Source organism: Acinonyx jubatus, chromosome E1, assembly GCF_027475565.1.
Source record: "Acinonyx jubatus isolate Ajub_Pintada_27869175 chromosome E1, VMU_Ajub_asm_v1.0, whole genome shotgun sequence".
Lineage (NCBI taxonomy): Eukaryota > Metazoa > Chordata > Mammalia > Carnivora > Felidae > Acinonyx > Acinonyx jubatus.
Window position 1 is genome coordinate 48652326 of NC_069397.1, and position 22181 is coordinate 48674506.

The window sequence follows — 22181 nt, forward strand, 5'->3', positions numbered from 1 at the left end:
AGAGAGCGAAGGAGACACAGAATCTGAAGCAGGCTCCAGGCTTCGAACTGTCAGTACAGAGCCTGACGCGGGGCTTGAACCCACGAACCCTGAGATCATGACCTGAGCTAAAGTCGGACACTTAACCGACTGAGCCACCCAAATGCCCCCTGCTTGGAATTTTCTCTCTCTCTCTTTCCCTCTGTCTCTCTGTCTGCCAACCCCCTTCCCTCCCGCCCCGCTCTCTCTCTGTCTCAAAATAAATAAATAAACATTAAAAATATTTTAAAGTCCATCCTTAATGGTATTTGATTTTCTGATAGCAAAAGACCTCAGTTTCTCATTCTTCTATTAGAATAACATAATGCTTATGATTATAATAAACACGGCACATAAATGTTTCCCTGTGTTGTTCTGACACCATCAAGTTTCACTGAGGGAGTTTCTGTACATTTCAATGGAGACTCCTCTGAGAGGTGTGGCCTCTGATGGTCTCCGTACAAGGCAGTACTCATAGTTTTTCCCCGGGGGTCCTGCATAGCATCCACTACAGACAGTTGAGGCCCCACCAGCCCAGGCTGTTGCCAAGGACGCTGCTTTATAACACAGCTTTATAACAATTTGTGCTTCAAAACACAGATTGACTGGATGTCTTTCCATGGGGACACTCAGGTCAACCTCTTACTGGCTGTAAACACCAATCTACGGTGAATGAATTACAGACTGTTTAAAAGAGCTTCAGGAAAGGGGCACCTGGGTGGCTCAGTCGGTTGAGTGTCTGACTCCGCCTTGGGTCGTGATCTCACGGTTCGTGGGTTCGAGCCCCGCGTCGGGCTCTGTGCTGACAGCTCAGAGCCTGGAGCCTGCTTCGGATTCTGTGACTCCCTCTTTCTGCCCCTTCCCCATTCACGCTCTGCCTCTGTCTCTCTCAGAAATAAATAAGCATAAAAAAATAATTAAAAAAAAAGCTTCGGGAAGTGAAAAGGAGTCTCCATATTCATGCCATTACTAATATTAACAATTATTATCACAAATTCCCTATAGGTAAATAACAGATAACGGTCTTTGGAGATTTGCTTATGAAATAATAGGCGCTTAATACACATGATAAGCGAAAACAAATTTTCATCGCTGTTCTAAATATTCTGGCGGATCACAGGAAAGGAAGTGTTTACAAATTTACAAAACGGGCTTTAAGCACCCTTGAAGGATGACGTTGTGTCCTTGGCCCATCAATCAGAGGACCTGTGGCCTTGGGGAGGAGGAGGACCATCCTAGGAGGGATGCAGGGAGACAGAGAGTCAGGTGTCGGCTTCTGGTCTCAAAAATGGTCTCCAGAAGAAGGGAGATCTTCAAGTCTACCCACAAACAAGTAGATTAAAAAGAAACTAAATGAAGAGCTAATCACTTGGCCCTAAGGAAAGGATTGAGGCCATCTTGTCTGTGAATGAGGGAGTTTTTAAGGGCTTGAAAAGGGAGGCCCGGAGGCCTGGTGAAGCTGGGAGAACCACACCAGGGGGAGGGGACAGTTTCAAAGACAGCTTGGCTTTGCCGTGTGCCCCAGGGAGCTGAGGTGCAGGCAGGCCTGAGCCAGCAGATTAGCCCTAACTATCCCTGTCAGTTAGCCTCTGTATTATTAGTCTGCTCAGGCTGCCATTACAAAATACCACCCACCGGGTGTGGCTTACACAATTGAAATTTATTTCCCACGCTTCTGGAGCCTAGAAGTCCAAGATCAAGGTGTCACCGAGATGGTTTCTCCCCAGGCCTGTCTCCATGGCTTGCGGACGGCCGCCTTCTCCCTGCGTCCTCAGATGGCCTTCCCTCCATACATAAGTGTCTCCCGGGGTCTCTCCTGCTTCTTTCAAGGACACTAGTCATAGGGGATTAAGGCCCCACCCTGGTGACCTCATTTAACCTTAATTATCTCTTTATAGGCCCAGTCTCCAAAAACAGTCACATTCTGAGGTGCGCTGCAGGTAAGAACTTGAACATATGGGTTTTGTGGGAACATGATTCAGTCCACAACTGCTTCACTCGAGTTTTAAAGGGCTCTATTAGATTTCTTTCTCACGGACACATGTGGCAGGCTGTTGCCACTTACAGCTGCTGGCTCACTGCCTGACAAGTGCCAGCAAAAGGGACTTCCTTGGAGCCTCTGCTCGGTCCTAAGTTATTAGACCACCTCCTCTCCAATGGCCAGGAGACCCAAATCTCCCCACGTGGCCTTTAATCTATTTTGGCCAACAGAAGGCAGCAGAAGCGACATTCAGCAGGTCCTGGCCAGGACCTCAAGGGGTGATGCCCACTTCCACTCTCTCTTGGTAACCTTCCACCACTACATGATGCAGCCGGGATTAGCTCACTGCCATGTGGAACCACCCTCGTCATCTCCGTCAAGGCCCAGACAGGGGCCCCCCCCCGGGAGGGGACACAGCCTAGCTCAGCAGAGTTTATGTGGCACCTGACCACAGATGTCTCATTGAGCCCAAGGAGGCCAGAAGAACCGCTCAGCTGAGCCCAGCCCAAATTGCAGACTTGCAGAATCGTGAGCCAGTAAATGGTTCTTGTTTTTAAGTCACGATATTTTGGTATGATTTGCTGTGCAGCAAAGCACAAGGCCTAAAAGATGCTCTCATTTGCTCAAGTGGCCACAAGCATTGGCAAAGCCATGGTGGGGTGTGTGGCCGTGCTCTCACTAGTGATAATAGCTGGGAGCGAGGGGGGTAAGGGAGGGCAGGGGGCTTGGGTTCTAGGCCCATCAGTTTTTGAGGAAAGAGGAAAAAATGTTTACTCTATTTCCATATAGTCCAAATCAGCGGCTTTCAAAAATTTTATAGAAGTGGAACCTTCCTTACAAAAGAAACCTTGCACAGAATCCCAATGTATGAAATAAACCAAACTCGTCATTTATTATTATAAATCTAATTTATAGGCTAAAATATGTAAACTTATTTTTAAAAGCTAATCGATAAGAACAAGAAGGAAAACAGGATTATGAACTCAAGCATTCAAAAGTGGGGGGGATGACAGATAGAAGTAGTCTTATTTCAGTACCTGATTAATTTCCGCGCATCGTTTTGGTAGCACGGTACAAAAAATCGTGATAAACATACATAAGTAGTTGGGACGGGAGACGGTTTTTAATAGCTCACCTTGCAATCTCAGAATACTCCTCAATTAAACAAAGATAGGAGGAGAAGCCATCTGTCCACCTAAGTTACCTGCCGCAAGCTCTACAGGCTACCACGTGTGTATAACACAATCGGGTGTGAGTTTTCCCATACAAGAACTTCAGAATTGTGTTAAAGTACACTCTTTCAAGATGAAAAATTAATCCGTCATTTGCAGAACTTGAGAAGCATCTCCCAGAACCCTGGAAGTTCATGGAGCACATCTCAAAAATGCCTGTCCCATACTTTCGCTCTGATAGACCTTGAAGAAGAAATCTTGGTCAAAGATGTGCTGTGCCTGGAAAACAGAGCAGCAAGGAGCCTTCAGGGACCAGAGGTTCACTCTCTTCATTCCAAAGGAAGGGAGTCCTGAAGAAGGTAAGTGGTTTCCTCGGGACTGACACACAGGCATCTTGGCTCGAAGTGGAATCTCTTTTTGGGAGAAAGAGACATGAGCCCACGAATGAGCTGGGTCCACCTCGGTTTCTTCTTTGGGCTCCCGTGTAGAGAGTAACGTTGATTTAAGCCCCAATAAATGAAGATGCCTGTCTTCTTCGGGGGATTTTAATGGTTGGTATAAAAAGCCCGCACATGTTAGGAATCTGTTGTGAATGAATTCGATTTTCAAGTCTCAATTAAAACTCCAGAACAGTAGCCAAAGGAGTCAGAAAGGGCCCTGCGCTTAAGCTGAGAAACTTTCCAGCATCACCGGTGACAGTTTCTCCAGGACCCTTGAAGTCTACACCCACGTGCACCGCTCCTCCCCTCAATGAGCCACCTGGCCTGAGAATGCACAGTTTCCAATGACTCCACCTCCCTGACGTCAGGGATTGGTTGAGAGGTGGGCACGCCTCAAAGCTGGGCCAATCATAGCCCTCTACAGCCTGGCTGTTTTCTCGGACCTGGCCAATCAGCATCTCTGCTCATTATCTTTTTTTTTTTTGGAAACCGGAGACACCCATTTTCTCTCTGGTCCTTGAGCAGCTGGGACCCAAAGCCGCAGGAGGGGATTAAGACAGGCCCTCACTGGGTTTTGGTTACTTGAGTCTCTACATTTCCTTTTCCTATTTGCGTTACTTTGAGTTGGGTTTCTGTCACTTGAAACCAAAGTAGACTTTCCAAAAGCAGTAAACTTTTTCTTAGGAAAATAAGCATATGCACAGAATGCAAATTTGTCATAACATTTAAGGGAAACATAGACCTCATCCCTTGAACTCAGTAGGGTCCAGGGACCGCCCCCCTCCCCCTTCCGTGGAAAAAAAAAACAAAACCCTTTCAATGAAACAGTGGTTAATAAGGGGCTTGATTTGATGATGGAATTGCGGCTGGTCTTTCTCTAGCGTCTCCGACTGTTCTGAGGGGCACAGAATGCGTAAAAAATACAGCTACTGGCTGTGCATAATTCTTAACTCAGAGTGGAAAACATGGGCTGAGCTGTAAGTGCAGATAAATACACTATTCCTATAGAATTTGTAACTCTTCAGCCATGGGGAAAAATGAGTCAGAAATCCAAAACTCCCCTTTGGACTAATGAAACTGAGACCCTGTGGGACACCTGAATTGGCCAGGAGAGACAATCTGTCCCTCCGCAGAGACTCCATTTTGGTTAGCAACATCAGAAATATTTCCCTACGACCCCCCCCCCCCCGAAATATTTCCCCACGATTCCACGACGACCCAGGTATTGATCGCAAGTTTGCTATTTGAGCTATGCCTGACTTCCCAGGGCCAGAGGCAGCTCTGATTTCCTTCTGCCAGCAGAGATCTTTTCTAACCCATCAACCTCGTCCAAGTTTTCTAAAATTCCATCTCTTCCCGGGCCAGCTTTTTTTTAATAGCCCAGCTTCTCAGTCCATGTGCCCCCGTGCCAAACTCCTTAAGTTTCTCTTTTACTCTCCGTATTTTGCTGAGTCTTATTACAGGTTCTTGGCTTAGGAACCACAGTCCTCCACTATTTTCTATTCCCTGTGGCTTTCCAGATGGAACTGGTCTGTTCCTCGGGGATCCAATAAATCAGACCCTTTTCTGATTCTTAACTTTGCGTCGCGCCCAAGCCCGGTTCTGCTGGCCGCCCCCAGTTCTTCCCCTTCAGAGTCCCGGATGCCCGCGTCTCCACAGCACTCAGACCCAGTCTGTCCTGATTTCACATTGCAGCCATAGGACATTCTGCCAAGTGACAGGGCACCAGAAGGGCTAAGCCCTTTTTGTTTTCTCCTTGCTATGGTTTCATCAGGCATTATGTGTGTGCCTGCCTCTGACAACAGGTTCGCAGATGCTCTTTGGCCTAGAAACTTCTGTTCCCCTAAAGCGGCAGCTGTCGAGAATGGTATATCCCCCACTCGGCTTGCGGCCACAGGCAGGCCGACTTCAGCAGAATCCACAGGCTCTCATCGGCCTCAGCTTAATGAATAATCACAAGAAAAACATGGGTCAGCACTTGCCAAGGGGCAGCTCGGGGATTGCGTTGGCTCACTCAGGGTCTCCGTGCTTCCCACTTTCTTTAAGCAAGACTTCTTGGCCGCTCTTCCTCAGAAAGTACCGGAAGCGGAGGAAATTCCCTCTTTCTGGCATATGACACCCTCTCAACTTTCCTTCGGGGCTTTTTTTTTTTTTTTTAATTGATTTCATTTAGGCTATTGCAATAAAGAGAACACCCACCTCAGCTCCAAATTTCAGAAAGTCTCAGTAGGGTGGCTTTGTCTTAGACCTTTACAGGGAGGAGTTAAAGCGACAGGTGGGGTGATTTTACAGTTGCGATTCTTTCAGTGTGAGGCTTTCTTCATAGGAGACAGCAGACCATTTGCTCACAGGCCCCAAATCCTGATGTTGTCTGTTTCCCAGGACGCGTTCCCCAGATAATTGACTCTGGCTGTCCCCGCCCCCTCCCAGCCCCACGGGAAACCATGAAACAGATGTGGTAGCATGACCACGTGCAAGCCGGGGGCTTTTTGTGCCAGAAGCAAGTGGCTATTCATTCCCCTAGGAAGCTCCTAGCAGCTGCCATGAAGCCGGACGGGGCTCAGTCACAAAAAGTAATATGGTCTTATATGCAGAGGAGGGGTATAGTCAGAGAGGGGCCAGAGTGGGTGGAGGCAGTCAGAAAAGCCTTTCCGGGAGAGGGAAAGCGAGGGCCTGTGGACTTCAAAAGACGCACAGTGGCGCAGCGGATGGTTAGGGCGTGCATCCTGGAGCCAGACGCTCTGGGTACGAAGCCTGCCTGTGGTTTGCTGGCTGCCTGACTTTGGAAGACAAGTGATATAACCTTCTCGTCCTCAGTTTCCTCTATAGAGGGAAATCAACGGCAGTACCAGATTTGTTTGCTATTGCTATTTGTTGGCTATTACACACCCAGGGGCTTAGAGCAACACCCATCGGTTCAGTCACCGAGTTCTGTGCCTGAAGTCCAGCCTGGCCGTACCTGCACAGCCTCTGCAAGGCTGACGTTAAGCTGTCCCCCAGGCTGAGTTCTCGTCTGGCGACTCTGGGGAGAAATCTGCTTCTGAGCTCGTTTTCGCCCCTGGCAGAATTTGCTTCCTTGTGGTGGCGGGACTGATGTCCCTGTTTCCCTGCTGGCTGTCGCCTGCGGGCCAATCTGAAGTCCTCAGTGTCCCTCGCCAGGTGGCCCCCTCCATCTTCAAGTCAGCAGTGGCCCCTCAGATCCATATCATACTTTGGATCTTTGATTTCCTTTTCTTTGATCAGCCGGAGAAAACTCCCTGCTTTTAAACGGCTCCCGCGATTAGGTCAGGCACACCGGGATAACCTGTCTATCCCAAGGTCAACTCATCTGGGACCTTAATTACATCTGTACAATTCCTCGACACCAGCACCTAGATTAACATTTGGTAGAATAATGAGGAGAGGGCGTGTTTACACCAGGGCTGGGAATCTAATGGGGCCACCTTGGAATTCTGCCTACTGAACATGCCTACTTCTTTTCTTCTTTTTTTTTTCTTTAATGTTTTTATTTATTTTTGAGACAGAGACAGACAGAGCATGAGCAGGGGAGGGGCAGAGAGAGAGGGAGACACAGAATCCGAAGCAGGCTCCAGGCTCTGAGCGGTCAGCACAGAGCCAGACGCGGGGCTTGAACTCAAGAACTGTGAGATCATGACCTGAGCCGAAGTCGGACGCTCAGCCGACTGAGCCACCCAGGCGCCTCCAAGCACATGCCTACTTCTAAGGAAACCGTGAGGCCTAAGTTAGCACGTGTACGGGGAGTCCCTGGGCCAGACCAAGTATGTTTCATGTTTCGGGAAGAGGGATTTGCATGCAGTTAACCAGTTGAGTTCCCAGGATTGATGAGAACTTCGTGCGGTGAAAGGAGAGCGTTGGGGACTGGGAACAATGGAACAGCTGACAAACAGCCTCTAGTCCTTGGCCAAAGGACTTCATTTTGATATAACTGGACACAGAAAGTGCCTGTCCTCCTTGACTGGACAACACTGAGAGCCTCCCTGATTTAGGTCTTTGCTGCAGAAACGGCAGCGAAGACTGGGTTCTGGAACGAGGGAGAAGGGACCCGAAGATGGCCCTGGGTTAGTCCTCTCAGATGCCATCTGTTTGGAGTATTGACTCTGAGGAGAGTGGAGAGGTTTCCCCCGGCTACAAGTCCAGGGATGCGGAAACCGATATAAATCAACAGCCCTTCCCAAACCAGTCAAGCAAAGCTCTAATTGGAAAAGAGAAATGGAAGTCACACACAGGTCGGGTTGAGGCCCATTTTCAAACCAAAGGAGGTCATTTCCTTTCTTAGCCTGGCATCGCTGGCGGAAGAATCGGTCAGGGGGCCAAGGCCCTGTTGACTCTGGGAGAAAAGCAAATGGTTGCCCTCCAGGAGTAAGAACCTGGACTTTTATCTGCCTTTGCGAGTTGCACTGCCTGCTCCCAATCAATCCCAGTGGTCTGGGGCCAGCACGAGATAAGCAGGAAAGAGAAAAAGAGGTACAGGCCTGGGGGGCTGGACGGGGTGAGAATAAAGAGATTGTATTTTTCATTCCATAGATGCCACGGTGGGAAGAAGCTTTGCCTTCAAAACCTCTTAGAACAGACAGTTCTCATTTCCAGCTGACTTCTTCATCTTTCCTGGCTCCTTCTCTCTCCCCCCCCCCCTCCCCTCCCCACTCTCCTCTATCTGCCTCGGCTGCTGGGTCTTCTCAAAGCTTCCCCCGGAAAAACTTGAGCCAATTTACTCCCCTTAAACAACTGTCAGGTTTGAAAAGCTGCCCAGTGTCTTCGCTGTGATTTTCAAAGAGAAACACAGGGCTAGGCTTTCGGCGACAGCAAGTAGGTAGGAGGAGACAGAGAACACAGATACACACGCACGCTGCTCAGAAATGCTGAAGCTGTAATTGTGGGGAGACACAACCTTCCGGATACCTGAGGAAATGTCACAAAGAAAGAAAAGCAGGGAGTGGGGAGCTTGCGTTTATGTGTTAGCTGCAGGAGTCGGGGCATGGGGAAGGGGGGTGAGGGGTGAGAGGTGAGGGGGGTGGTGGGGCATGACCCTGTTTGGCCTTGCCTGTCAAGACCAGAGAGTTACAGAGGAGCCAACCGAAGATATGTGGGCAAAAGGCCCGGCCACTTCTGACACGTCAGAGGACAGGTCTTGTCTGGCTTGGGTAGCTTGTGGGCAGAGAAGCAGCCCAGCCCACAAACCCAGAAAGCCCAGCCTCCGAGGCAAGGATAGCAGCGGGGTGAACAGTTACCTGTGCGCCAGGTAAGCCCCGCCTTCCATCTGTAAGCCCCGCCTTCCATCTGTAAGCCCCGCCTTCCATCCATTACTTTGAAAGGAAAAGGCTTCCTGCGGCTGGCTGGTTTAGGGCTTGAAGTAGTGAAGACTATACTCCCCTGGCTCTTTGTTCTGTCCTTTTCACTATTCAAGACAGGTGCCAAATGTGTCATCATGCCTGCTAGGGCCTGGCGTTGGCTCGCTGGCTGTGAGCAGTGACCGACGACCTGACAGAAGCATTTTCCCTGATTGCATTTTTCACTTGGATTGTGCCACACTTACTTACATTTTGAGGGAGAAAGCAGTGGGTTGGGGAGGTCTGCAGAAAGCCTGAGGGTCCCATAGCACGAGACTGTCCACCCGACACGCTATATATCTTTTGCATTTCAACTTAACCGAACACTGACACCGGATGAACAAATACTGATCGGAAACCTGAGACGTTTAAAACGACGTATAAGCCCCATCTTCCACTGAAATCGAAAAGGAATGTGTTGGGGGAAGAAGATGGGGCATTATCTACCTTTTATTGGTAGTGAGCTCACAGTTGTAGAAAGATACCTTCCGACTTCACATCATTACACACACATGGAGGGCTAGTCCGTGCAAGAGATAAGCCATTAGCAAGGTCATTCACTATTTCTTCCTTTGCTGTCTGTTCTAATTATCTGTCTGCACCGAACTCTGGAGCCTTCCTTGGCCCTGCACGTTGGAAAAGGCATGCGGGCTTCATATTCTTCAGGGCACTCTCTCGCTTTAGGTAATGGGGGACTGTCTCTCACAACAGAACAAGGCGCGTGATTCAAATTCACACTGGCTAAGGAGTCTTCAGGTTCCGTTTTTAACCCTGCCATGAGTAACAATGCACATGTGTATTAATATCATCGCGTTGGCATTTACCATACAGTTCGGGTGAAGGTAGGTACCGAGATCCACTTTCGGTACTCGAGAGGTTACTCACCCGTTTCAGCCACAAACCTCACTTGAGAGCTCAAGGATTAAAAGGGAGAGGGAAATAAATATCACAAGGGTCACATGCCCACCAACCCCACCAAACTACCCTGTTCCCTCTGAATACAGCAAGGTCACCAGCCCTCATTGGTCGATCCGCCGGTAAATGACCCAAACCATTTCTGGCCAGTAAATGCGTCTTTGTGACACACAAGGGTGTAGAAATCAAGCTCCAAATCGATTGCCGGACAGATTGGTGAGGAAGATTTTTGCTTTTCTGCCCAAGCATTCCCCTAGGCTTTCCCTTCAGGACCAAAGTAACATGAAGAACCTGAAAGCGGCAAAAATGTGCACACTGTGGGGCTACGTTTGCCAAAGAGCCAGTGACTTTGGTCAAAGTCCCCTCACTTCTCAAATCTTCAACAGATGTGCGGACAATTTTCTAAGGGCAAAATTTCCTCGTCCATCGATCCGGCCGCCCACGTTATGGACGAAAGAAAGGTAATGCTGAAAATGACAGTGTCTGAGGAGCCATCTCCAAGTGCCTTTTTATTACGCACAATTAGCCATGAAATGGAGAACCACTTCCTTTCTAATATGAAATCGTCAGCCATGGAGTTGCAGTTGAAATTCACCACAGTGATTTCAGCCAATAGCTCTCCATTTTGTGTCTTTTTTACTTTCTGAAAGCCCTCTCTCGGTCCTAGCACCACAGAATAACGAGCAAACAGTTAAACTGGGCTCGCACTGAGTTTCCACGGCGATTTATGGTCTACCCATCCTCCACAGGGACTCTGAAACCATCCGATGACATCTCATTTTGAAATCTCTTGCATTAAGGAAAGGGATGGGTGTGGTACATAAGTGAACTCTGGATGTGAGTGATATTTAGACAAGTCTGTACTTCAAAACAGAGCTCTAACTCATTTAACTTCCTAGGTCATTACCTGGGGATCTCAGTATCCACCACTCAGCCTTCTCCAAACCACCCCCCCACCCCCCACACCCCCCGCACCTTTTTACAAATATATCCTTCTAAATTTAAACCTAAATATGTTTGGTTTTTTTTTCCCCCTCTGCATTTTGCTTTGGATCTTAAAAATTCCCAGGTAGATTTTTATCTCCGTGCATGAAAGCTTTAAGCCTGGAACCAAGTCTGCCCAAATCACCACAACACTAAAACCGCCTTCAGGTTCTAGCACTCAGCAGAGGGACAAGCCACGTTTTAAACAGAACCGATCAGGACACCAACCACTTAGCTTTCTGCCCCAGCTGACCTCTTGTGATCTCTGACCTGGGCATTGGAGTAAGTTAAGAGAATGAGCTGGGTTTTCAGGGAGTAGCATTGCTTTCTGGAAGGCACCCAGGTCTAAAGCTAAGTGCGGAATTCGAACCAGCTCTGGAGTTGGCTCTGTCTGGGAACCTATTCTGGATCGCCCAAGTCCAGCCGCGGCTTCCCACATCGGGGCGAGGATTGAAGGAGGCGGGTAGCCGGCCAGGGAACACAAGTGGGGCTAAGGCGTGAACCAGGAGCCCAAGGGGAGGGGCTCGGAGCATTTCCTGGCGGGGCTGCAGCACAGAAACTTTTCCTCCCGCCGAGATGCGCTCGGGGCTGAGCTCTGCCGCCCGCCACGGCTGGTGGGGTCCGGGCAGGACACACCCGCCGCACCCGGGCGGAGCCGGAGCGCTGGGCGAAGCCGCGGCGGGCCGGGGAGGGGGGCGCGGCGGGGCCGGGCAGTGCGCGCGGCGGGCGCCTCGCGCCCGGGGTCCTCACCTGTTCCAGCGGGCCACCTTCCTCCGGTAGTACCGCAGCGCCTCCTGGCTGGCCAGGAGCGAGTCCTCCGGCCCGAGGAGCGGCGGCTCCTCCGGGACGCGGTACAGCGGGTGGGCGTAGAGGGCCTGCAGTTTGGAGCCGCGGCCGCCGCGCCGCTCGGGCCCGGGCCCGGCTCGGGAAAAGTTGCGCGCGGCCGCGCGGGGGGCCGGGGAGGCGGCGGCGGGGGCCGGGCCCGGGGAGGCGGCGCGGCGGGCGCACGGGCAGCCCCGCGGGTGCTCCCGGGGCCGCAGCTGGCGCCGCACCTGGGGCCAGAGGTGGAAGTAGAGGTCGGCGGAGAGCAGCGCGCCCAGCAGCAGCAGGGTCAGCAGGCGGTCCCGGCGCAGCGCGGGCATGGCCCCGCCGGGGCGCGCGGGCGTCTCCGGGGACCCGGGCGGGCGCTGGGCGCCGAGGGCCGGACGGGGTCGATGGGGCCGGGGTGCTCACCGCGCGGGATCGCACCCCTCCCCCTCCTTGAGGGGTGTCGCCCCTGAACTTGGGGACCGGCGGCGCGGGGGCTCGCGGTGTTGCCGGGCGTCTCTTCTCCGCGTGGACTGGAGACCCGGGGATGGTGCCTCTGGGCCCCTGCTTCCGGCACCTTCTCTCCCCGCGCCGCCGGCCCGGGAGCCCGCGGCAGGGAAGGGCCGGGGGCGCGGGTGCCTGCTGTCCCCCGCGGGCGGACGGGCGGCGGGGCCGGGGGGCGACGGCGAACGGGAGCGCGGGGAGCGGGCGGCGGCGCTCGCCTCCGGGCAGAGGAAGGCGGCTGCGGAGCCTGGGGCGTCTCTCCAGAGGATGCTGTCGCCTGGCGGCTGCTGCGACTGCTCCCGCGGCTCCTTCTGCGGGCGGCGGGGACGCCCGTGCCCCCGGCTGCTCTGGGCGAGCTCGTCTGCGCGCCCGACTCCTAGAGGCAGAGGTGACGCCGGGCCTCCCCCGCCTGGCCGGGCGCCCGCCCCTCCGCCCACTCGCAGCTGGCACCTGCCTCTGCCGCAAGCTCGCCAGCCAACTCCCGATGCCTCTGCCGGCTCTGCCCTTGCACCTTGTCACCCAACCCGCTGGGCGCGCCCATCCCCCTCGCCCCAGGCCTCCCACTTTCCCTGCTCAGGACTCAGTCCAGGCACTTTGGGGAGTCAGGGTGTGTGTGTGTGTGTGTGTGTGTGTGCGCGCGCAACCTTTTATTTTCATTTTTAGAAAAAAGACAATCCCCCGAAAGTCTTTCTCTTGTAAGATTTACCAGATGGGTGTGTGTGTGTGTGTGTGTGCGCGCGCGCGCGCGCGTGTGTGCATTGTCTTTTCCCTCTTTGTATCTTCCCACCCGGCACATCCTAGGTCCATAACAACTACGTGCCAGGGTGCCTGGCACTTAGTAGGCACTCAGGAAATACCCAGTCAATGAAATAAAAAAAGTTGGTCCTTTAAAAATAAGGCGCCACGTTTACCTAGAATCTTGGTGATTTCCTGTTTGGATGGAGTTTGATTCCAACTGTGCTTGTCCTTTACAAGGAGGAAATTTCTCCCGCACTCAAAGAGGGAGGGGCCGCCCGCTGACCCTCCTCTGAACTTTTGCATTTAGCTCGGTGTGAAAGTAGTCCACCCAAATGAATCACTGGAGGGCACATGTTACGTTTCCTCCTGATGGCTCGTGAAGTAATTCATGCTCCCCCCACCTCATTTTCCTTTTGGGGAAGAGGGAGGAGGAGGGGGCGGGCCAGGCCTGAACTTCTGGCTCCTCTATTTAATGACCTGGGGCGCGCTTGGGGGGACAGGAGAGTGCAGTTCTGATCAGGGAGGCGGCCCCACCCTGCTGAATGTTCAAGAAAATACATCTTTGCCATGAGTTGCCTGCCCAGACAGCAAAGATTCCCACGTATGTTCAGCTTACTCTTTAACCCTCTCCTTCCCTTGCTGGAGTTAGGAATCCTCAGACCCCTTTGGCTTGTGGGTTCAGATCAGCCTTCTTTCCCCTGTGGTTCAGTGGGGGGAGGGAGGGGGGAGGTTCTTGTGTTCTTCGCCATCCCCTCATCTGTCACTGAAAGATAATAATAGGACCTACCCCATAGGGTTGTTGTGTGCTTGAAACAGCCCCCAGCACATGGTAAATAAGTGGGAAATCTTTGTTTGCTAGAAACAGTTAGGACTTCTTGGCTCCTGTAGCACACTGGGTTAAGTGGGATACAATTTATGAGTGGGACAAAAGACATAAAGTGTGAAAAAGCAGGCCAGACAGGGACCACTTTCAGGAGCACATCATGGCCTCAAAGCCCAGTCCTGGTGAGAAATCCCAAGATGATGCCATGGGCCCCTGCTTCACTCTGCTGCTGGCCTATGGTGGTGGTGATTTGTAAGCCTTGTTGAATGAGCTCCATCTTTTTATTGGAATCAACTTTCAACTGGTCCCCAATTTCTGAGAAACTTTGCAACTTCTTTTTCTCTTTTTTAATGTTTATTTATTTTTAAGAGAGAGAGAGAGAGAGAGAGAGCCGGAGCGTAAGCAGGGGAGGGGCAGAGAGAGGGAGACACAGAATCTGAAGGAGGCTCCAGGCTCTGAGCTGTCAGCACAGAGCCTGACGCGGGGCTAACTCACAAACTGCGAGATTATGACGTGAGCCGAAGTTGGAGGCTTAACTGACTGGGCCAGCCAGGAGCCCCCCAATTTTGCAACTTCTGATGTGTCTGGTTAGGCATCATGGCGAGGGGATGGAGAAACCAGGCACACATGTGGCAGGACTGCTTTGCCTTTTTCTGGGCTGGCAAAGGATATGGGCACGAAGCCATCGCAGTCTTTCGACTCCAGTTCTCTTCCACTCGTGTGGCCATGCTTCCTTAGCACTCGCTTGTCTGGCCTCAGTTCAGGGAACAGTATTTTTAACTTGATTAGAGATTATCTAAGTACATTTCCCCTGCCCTATAAAGGTCAAGGGCAAAACTGTATGTGGAAGTCAGATGTTAGGTGTGCATGAGGTCCGGGTGGGGGAGGTGAAATCCTAGGGGCAGGATGCCCCTGTCCTCAGTGTCTTTCCCCGCTCTCAGCAATGGGCCTGGCCCTTCTGTTCCTGCTCTGACTCTCCACATCTTGGCCCCTGGCTTCCTCACCCACATTTCTTCAGTCCACACCCAGATTATCCCCAACCGCTGTTTGCCAGAGACATTGTTTCAAGCCTCTCACTGTAAATCCAGCCCCACCCTTCCGTTCCCACTGCTCTCGACTGCATCCAGGGTCCCAACTTTTCTTGCTTAGACTCTTGCAAATAGGCTCCTCGGCTGGTCTCTCAGCTTCCGACATGGTCCCATTTCAGTGCCCACCTGTGTTATGATGTAATCAAAACTTCCCAGAGTGAGCTTTCTAGCATGCAGATACAGCGATGATGTCCTCCTGGTGAAAAGCCTCCATGGCTTTGTGTCTGGCCTAGGCTACATGTCATGACGTGGCCCTTCATGTTTTGGCTTCTGTTTCCCCTTCCTGCCTCGTCTGCCACCTCTCCTTTAGATGCCGTTCAGGTTTCAGCCCACAATACTTTCTGCAATTCCCCGAGTGCTTCATGCACTCGTGGACATGCCTTTATTCAAAAACTCTTTTGCATTTCCCTACCCGGAGAATTGTCTGTCCAAGCTTTGGCCTCCTGTCCCACGTTCCCTGATGCTTTTCCTCATGCCCATTAAGCTCAATATCATGTACTCTCAGGTACCCTTCTAGCTCTTTCCATACACTCCTATTAAAGCGTTGACCAGGCTGTGTTTTGTTGTTTGCATGTGTGAGAGGTTGAACTATGCACCCCCCCCTTGCCAATTTATATGTTGAAATCCTAACCCTTAATACGTCAGAATGTGATCTTATTTGGAAATAGGGTCATTGCAGAGGTAATTAGTTAAGATGAGGTCATATTGGAACAGAGTGGGCCCTTCATCTAATATGACCAGTGTCCTTGTAAAGAAGGGGAATCTGGACACTGAGCTAGGCACACAGGGGGATCTCCACATGAAGCCGAGGGCAGAGGTCAGACTCATGCTTCTAAAAGCTGCGGGGACCAAAGATGGCCAACAAACCACCAGAAACTAGGTAAGAGGCAAGCAGCTGATTCTCCTTCATGATTTTTGGTAGAAACCATCCCTGTCAACATGTTGATCTCAGACTTCTGGCCTCCAGAACCATGAGCCGATACACTTCCATTGTTTAAGCTCCCCAGTTTGTGGTCCTTTGTGACAGCAGCCCAAACACACAATGCCCATGTCTGCCTTCCTCGCTCAAGTGCAGAGGGAGAGTGTTTCTTATCTCTGGACCCGAAGCTCTGAGGACAGGGCCCATCACTTGCAGGAGAAGTTTGCGCTCAGTGAATGAAGGCAAATCTTCGAGGGCAGGGATCTCAGGTTAGCTCTGCAATTGTAGCATATCACATAGGGCCTGGGACCCAGGAGGGGCTGAACCGTGGGCTACAATAAAATAACAGAGTTTTAGGCCCTGGAGGAGACACAGAAGGAGTATCAGACACAGTTCCCGCCTTCAAGCATCTTTTATGGTTAGTAGAGAAGAGAGATCTGTCTGTACCTATGAGACGATCGAGAACAAGTCTGAGGCGGAAGGCTGGCCAGATTAGAGAATCTGTATCCCTGCATGAATTAAGGGGCAAAAGCAAAGGACACCCGTGTTTCCTTTTAGTCTAGCTAAATATCCATCTCTCGATTTCCAGGAATTAAGTTGTGAGAACAACAGAGTCAGTATTTAAATGCAAGGGTTCCTTCATCTGTGAAGGTTATACTCTATTTTTATCTTGCACGTGTCCGTATGTTGCTTAAAACACGACTCCTTGTTTCTTGTTTGTGTGGCTGGTTTCCTCCACTAGACTGTAACTCTGCATACAGGGCCAACACACTTTCTTCTTTTCCCTGCTTTTATAGGATCTCGTACACAGCAAGGCATACAGCTGAGAATTCACACATTCCTGTGGAATAAATACGATTTGTGTATGTGGGTCTGTGCGTGTTCACGCCTATGGCGGGCAGGGCGGTTAAGAGGTGTATTTAGAGTAAAAATCTGGGCTTACAAAATCTGGCTCTAGGTAAATGTTAACTATTATATTTAACTGGAACATCTAAATCTTAGGCATCTTAATGGGCCTATTGAAAAGGCTATAGCTAAGAGACGTATGATGAACTCTGTGCTAACTGCAATTAGCTGCGTCCCTAAGAGTTGTTGTTACTATACAGATGGGGGAAGGGGCATGTGACTGTTACCTTCTAGCTGTCTCAGCTATCCCTGAGAGAGGAGGAAGGCGGTTCTGTACTCTACATGGCATGCAAGAGTACGAATCCCGAGTGCAGTGAGATAAAGAAATGATTTGGTGTCATACCCAGTCTCTTCTCTTATGCTGAGCTAGAAAGAACAGAACTTTCTTTTAATGACCAAGACATGATGCTTCAACTTCGGCCAGACATTTTCTCCAAGTTTAGCCCGTGCGTCAGAATTACCTGGGGTGTTTATACAAATGCAAATTCCAGGCTCCCACGCTAGAGCTAGTGAATCAGAATTTTTGGAAGTGGACCCAGGAATGTATAATTTCAATAAGCTGATTCGTATCAGCGTGTAAGATTCTGTGCACACAGAAGTCCAATTCTGATACCACTGAGGTTGGGGAATCTTTGGTGCTAATGAGAACAGTCATAGATTTGATTTCAAATGATTCTGCTAGGATCCATTGTGCAATGTTGGCCACCCACCTGTGTCATAAGGTCATGGGGGACACTAGAGAGAGTGTCTGGCCCAACATGATCTATCTCGGCTACAGCTGCTGAGCAAAACAAACAACCCCAGTGCAAATGGCAGGTATGTAGTGTGATCTTGCTATAAAACGTCATGTCTTTGCTTATTAGTAAATTTCCTTTTTTGAAACTGAATTAGTTTCTCTGGCCCCAGTTTTCTCATCTGAAATGTGAAATAGAGAAATGAATGATCCCTAAGGCCCCTTTTCAGTTCTAAAAAATGATAATTTTACCATTTTGTCTTGTATGAAGCACATAATAGCGAAGCTTTTTGTGCACGACCTATTCTCACTATATACCAAATGATTGAGATAGCAAGCCAGCGCATTATATAGGAAGAGTAAGAGCACTGAACTTGAGAGTCAAGAAGCTTAGATTTTGGCCCTGGCTCAGCAACATAGGGAAAATTGTTTAATGTCTCTGGGCTTCATTTTTCTACCGTGTAAAATGACTACTTGAAGTCAGAAAATTTCAAAATTCCATTCCAGAGTGAATTTCCTCTAGGAATGATGATGAAATGTCAACAAAAACGAAGAGAAGCTATTGCCAGCAGCCCTGCTCCAACAGAACCATGAAAGCAAGTTATTCAGATGGATTGCAAATACTACCGGAGGGAAACTTGGAACATCAAGACTGAAGGAAGAGCAACAGAAATGGTAAAAATCTGGTGGGTAGATATAATAGATTCTTTTCCTCCTCTTCAGTTCTTTAAAATATGTATGGTGGTTGAAAGCAAAAATTATAATTATGGAGTTTTAACACATGTAGACTTAATAATCACTACAACATAAGGGACCTATATGCTGGTAAGGGTTCTATATTCCACTCGAAGTGGGGAAATATTAACTCTAGGTAGATTGAAAAGGGTTAAGTTTGTATATTTAATCCCTACCATGACCACTAAAAAAAAAGAAACCACCCTAAGATATAATCAAAACTCAATAGATATATTAAAATGGAACATTACAAATATTCCAACCAGACACAAGAAAGCAGGAAGGGGGAAAGAGTGAAACAAGAAACAGAGGTAACAAACAAAAAATAAATTATAAAATGGTAGACCTAATGCAAACATATTAATAACAACATTAAATGTAAGTGGTCTAAATACACCAAATAAAAGACTGAGATCATCAGAATGGGTTAAACGGAAGCAAGCAAACAAACAAAAAGCCAAGACCAATAAATATTTTTAAAAAAACCTGGACCTATGATAAGTGGACTATAAGAAACCAGATGTAAATATAATGACACAGGAAAGTTAAAAATGAAAGCATAGAAAATGATATACCAGGCAAACACTAATGAAACAAAATCTGGGATGACGATATTAATATCAGACAGGATAGACTGTAGAGCAAGAAAGACATCATGGATAGAAAGAAACATTATGTAATGATGAAAGAGTCAATCCACCAGTGATAACAATCTTAAGTTTGTATGTCTCTAACAACAGAGCTTCAAGGTACATGAAGTAAAACTAATAAGCCCGACTGGGTGTTGCATGTAAGCAATGAATCATGGGAATCTACTCCTGGAGCCAAGAGCACACTGTATATATACACTGTGTGCTAGCTAACTTGACAATAAATTATATTAAAAAAATAAATCAACATTAAAAAAAAACTAATAAGCCTGGAAAGAGAAATGGACAAATCCAACAATTATAGCTGGAGTCTTAAACTTTTTTTTTTCTCTCTGCAATTAATAGAGCAAGTAGGCGAGGATATAGAGGAACTGACCAACACCATCAGCCAACTGGATCTAACTGTCGTATGTAGTGCACTCAACTCAACACAGGGCATATTATTTTTAAGTGTATGTGACAGTTATCAAGACTGACTATACCCTGGGTTATAAAACAAACATTCACAAATTTAAAAGAATAAAAAATCACACAAATTTTGTTCTCTGATCATAACAGAATTAGACCAGAAATCAATTACAGAGAGATAACTGGTAAATACTTAAGAACTTGGAAAGATAACCATATGATTCCCATCTGACTGGGTATTTGCCGAAATTAACTGAAAACATATGGGTGCATAAGGGCCTGTTTGGGAAGATTTAGAAATTAAATCTTTATCAATTTATTGACACCTTTATTAACAATTGCCCAAAATTGGAAATAACACAAATGGCCTTCAATGGGCAAAACGGATGAACCAAATGGTGTATTCCCAGTGTATACCTTGCGTCTCAAGGTAGTATGCTGAGTGAAAGAAACCAGTCTCAAAAGTTAATATGTTGTATGATTACGTTATGATATCCTGAAATGGGAAAACTATGACAACAGAGAATAGCTGTTGGTTGGCAGGTGGTAGGGACAGTGACAAAGTAGTGACTACAAAGGAGCAGCCTGGGGGAGTCGCTTCTGATTATGGAATGCTTCTGTATCCTTATTGTTGTGATGGTGGTCATGTCAGTCTATACACGTGTTAAAATTCACAGAGCTATTCACTTTAAACAGGTCGACTTGATTGGTCATATTATTCTTCTAACTCTATATTAAGAACCAAATAAAATAAAAAACCAAAGCATGCATGCACTTATCTCAAAGAATTTCCCCCACCGTCTGGCTTCTAATAACAAAGAGTGGCAAAATATCTAATTGTCTATCCATAGGAGAATAAATAAGTAAGTTGTGGCATGCTTAGTCAGTGGGTAGCAGCAGTTAAAATGAAGGAGCTATAACTATATTTTTCTCAACATGGGTACAACTTTAAGTTGTAAAAGGCTATGAATACTTATATACAATATATATGTGTGTGTATGTACGTATATGTATGTGTGTGCATAGCAGTATGATACTTTAGATACGCCTCAAAACTGGCAGAGTAATTCTTGATATTATTTATGGGTAAATATATATGTAGCAAAATGATAAAAACAAGCATGAGAATGATGAACACAAAATTCAGGATAGTGGTTACTGGTCATATATGGGATCAAAGAGAGGGGGGATTGTTGCAGATTATATACGGGGCGTCGAAAGTATCCACAATGATTTATTTCTCAGCAGAAAAGAGCTGCAGGATATATTGCAAAATGTTCAAATTTGACGAAGTTGGGTGGTGAGTATGTGGATGTTAGTCATGTTGTTCTTTATACTTTTCTGTATACTTAACAATATTTCATTAAAAGCTTGACTTGAGGGGCGCCTGAGTGGCTCAGTCAGTTAAGCGTCCGACCTCGGCTCACGTCATGATCTTGAGGTTTGTGGGTTTGAGCTCCGCGTGGGGCTCTGTGCTGATGGCTCAGAGCCTGGAGCCTGTTTCAGATTCTGTGTCTCCCTCTCTCTCTGCCCCACCCCTGCTTGCACTCTTTGTCTCTCTCTCTCTCTCAAAAATAAATAAACATTGAAAAAATTTATAAAAGCTTGACTCGAGTTGCCTTGTGGTCTCATATCCTGGGTTATTCTATCTTCTTAAAGAGACAATTGAACTAAAGTGTTGGGCTTTGATATGGAGGTTAAGCGTGTTACTAAAGGTCGGCAGTCAAGGAATTTGCACTATTTTCTTTTTTTTTTAAGTTTATTATTTATTTTTGAGAGAGAGGGAGAGAGAGAGAATGCAAGTGGAGGAGGGGCAGAGAAAGAGGGAGAGAGAGAATCCTGAGCAGGGCTACGTGCTCTCGGCACAGAGCCCCCCGTGGGGCTCGATCTCACAAATCACGAGATCGTGACGAGTCGAAATCAAGAGTCGGTCGCTTGACTGACTGAGCCACCCAGCCACCCCTGCACTATTTTATTCTCAAAGGAGGTACATGATAGAGGGCAAAGAATCCGTGGAAGAACGATCTTGACTTGAATTAGCTGTAGGTATGTTTTGAATTGGAAGAGATCTATATCCTTACGTATAGCTGTTCTGTTCTTCTAGGCAGCACCCTTGTGCATGTTATGCAAGCTTCATATGTCAGACTGGGTAACAACAGATGCGTTTTCTCTGTTTCAATTCTTACAGCGCAACTATTTTCAGAAGGCAGGAAGTTGGATTGGGGGGAGGGTCTTTGGATAGTCATGTCTTCAAGTATTTTAACTTTGTCCGACCACTCCTCACCCACTACGTGAACTCACAGCCAGTGGGTGAGACCAGCATTAATGAAACGAAACACAAATAAATATCTTGTTCTGGCTCAAAGTTCAGTCTCAGACTACGAGTACGGCTAAAATAAATACAAACGACTCCAAAATGCTCTGAAAATTAACACTGGTCTTAACTCCATCACTTTTAAGGGAGAGGTGAGATTTAGATTACTGAGCTATAGGATGATTAGCCTACCTTTATAAACATCTCCAATATATAGATCTGGCCTCACAAAGTCCATGCTTTATGGTCTCACCTTCTTCTTTTCTTCCCCTCCATCTCACACCCCTGCAAACTCAAGCCCACCATTCTCAACCCTTCACTTTACCCCCCCCCCCCCACCCCAGTCTTTTTGTATGTAGGGTGACGTGCTCTGCTTGTTCTGGCTCCCATTCTCCTGGACCCCAGCACGTTTCCTACAGAGTTCAGCCCAGCAGAGGTCTGTTAGCTGTCTGGGTCATTAAAGAATCCTCCCTTCCTTGAAGGAAGGCTTCAAATATTTGTAACACAATATTATAATATTTTAGCCCTGGCTGACCAAAAATTCTAAAATTACCAGTTGTGGTAAGTGCAGTTGCATTATCTTAACTCTCTTTGTGCTGTTTTGTTTTGGGTTTGGAAGCAAAGATGAAAGGTGTAAAAAAATGATGAATCATTTAAAAAAAAATTTTTTTTAATGTTTATTTATTTTTGAGACAGAG

The 22181-nt window shown here is 48.1% G+C and overlaps 1 protein-coding gene and 1 long non-coding RNA gene across 3 annotated transcripts in view; one reads left to right on the forward strand and one right to left on the reverse strand.

The window, feature by feature from the left end:
- The window catches only part of FAM20A (FAM20A golgi associated secretory pathway pseudokinase), a 50969-nt gene extending 37868 nt beyond the window's left edge, over positions 1 to 13101 (reverse strand). Inside the window, exon 1 of one of the 2 annotated variants that reach the window (XM_053211523.1) lies at positions 13081 to 13101. Coding sequence is in view for 1 of the 2 variants with exons in the window: in XM_053211521.1 (XP_053067496.1) it covers positions 11609 to 12000 (392 nt within the window). In the remaining variant the exon portion in view is untranslated. Of the gene's footprint in view, positions 1 to 11608; positions 12696 to 13080 lie in introns of those variants that run through there. The other variant, XM_053211521.1, reaches the window with a different exon arrangement.
- LOC128313361 (uncharacterized) lies at positions 256 to 18310 on the forward strand. Its single transcript, XR_008293950.1, has 2 exons — positions 256 to 1958; positions 3413 to 18310. It is a non-coding gene; the product is annotated as an uncharacterized LOC128313361 (long non-coding RNA).
- The last annotated feature ends 3871 nt before the right edge of the window (positions 18311 to 22181 follow it).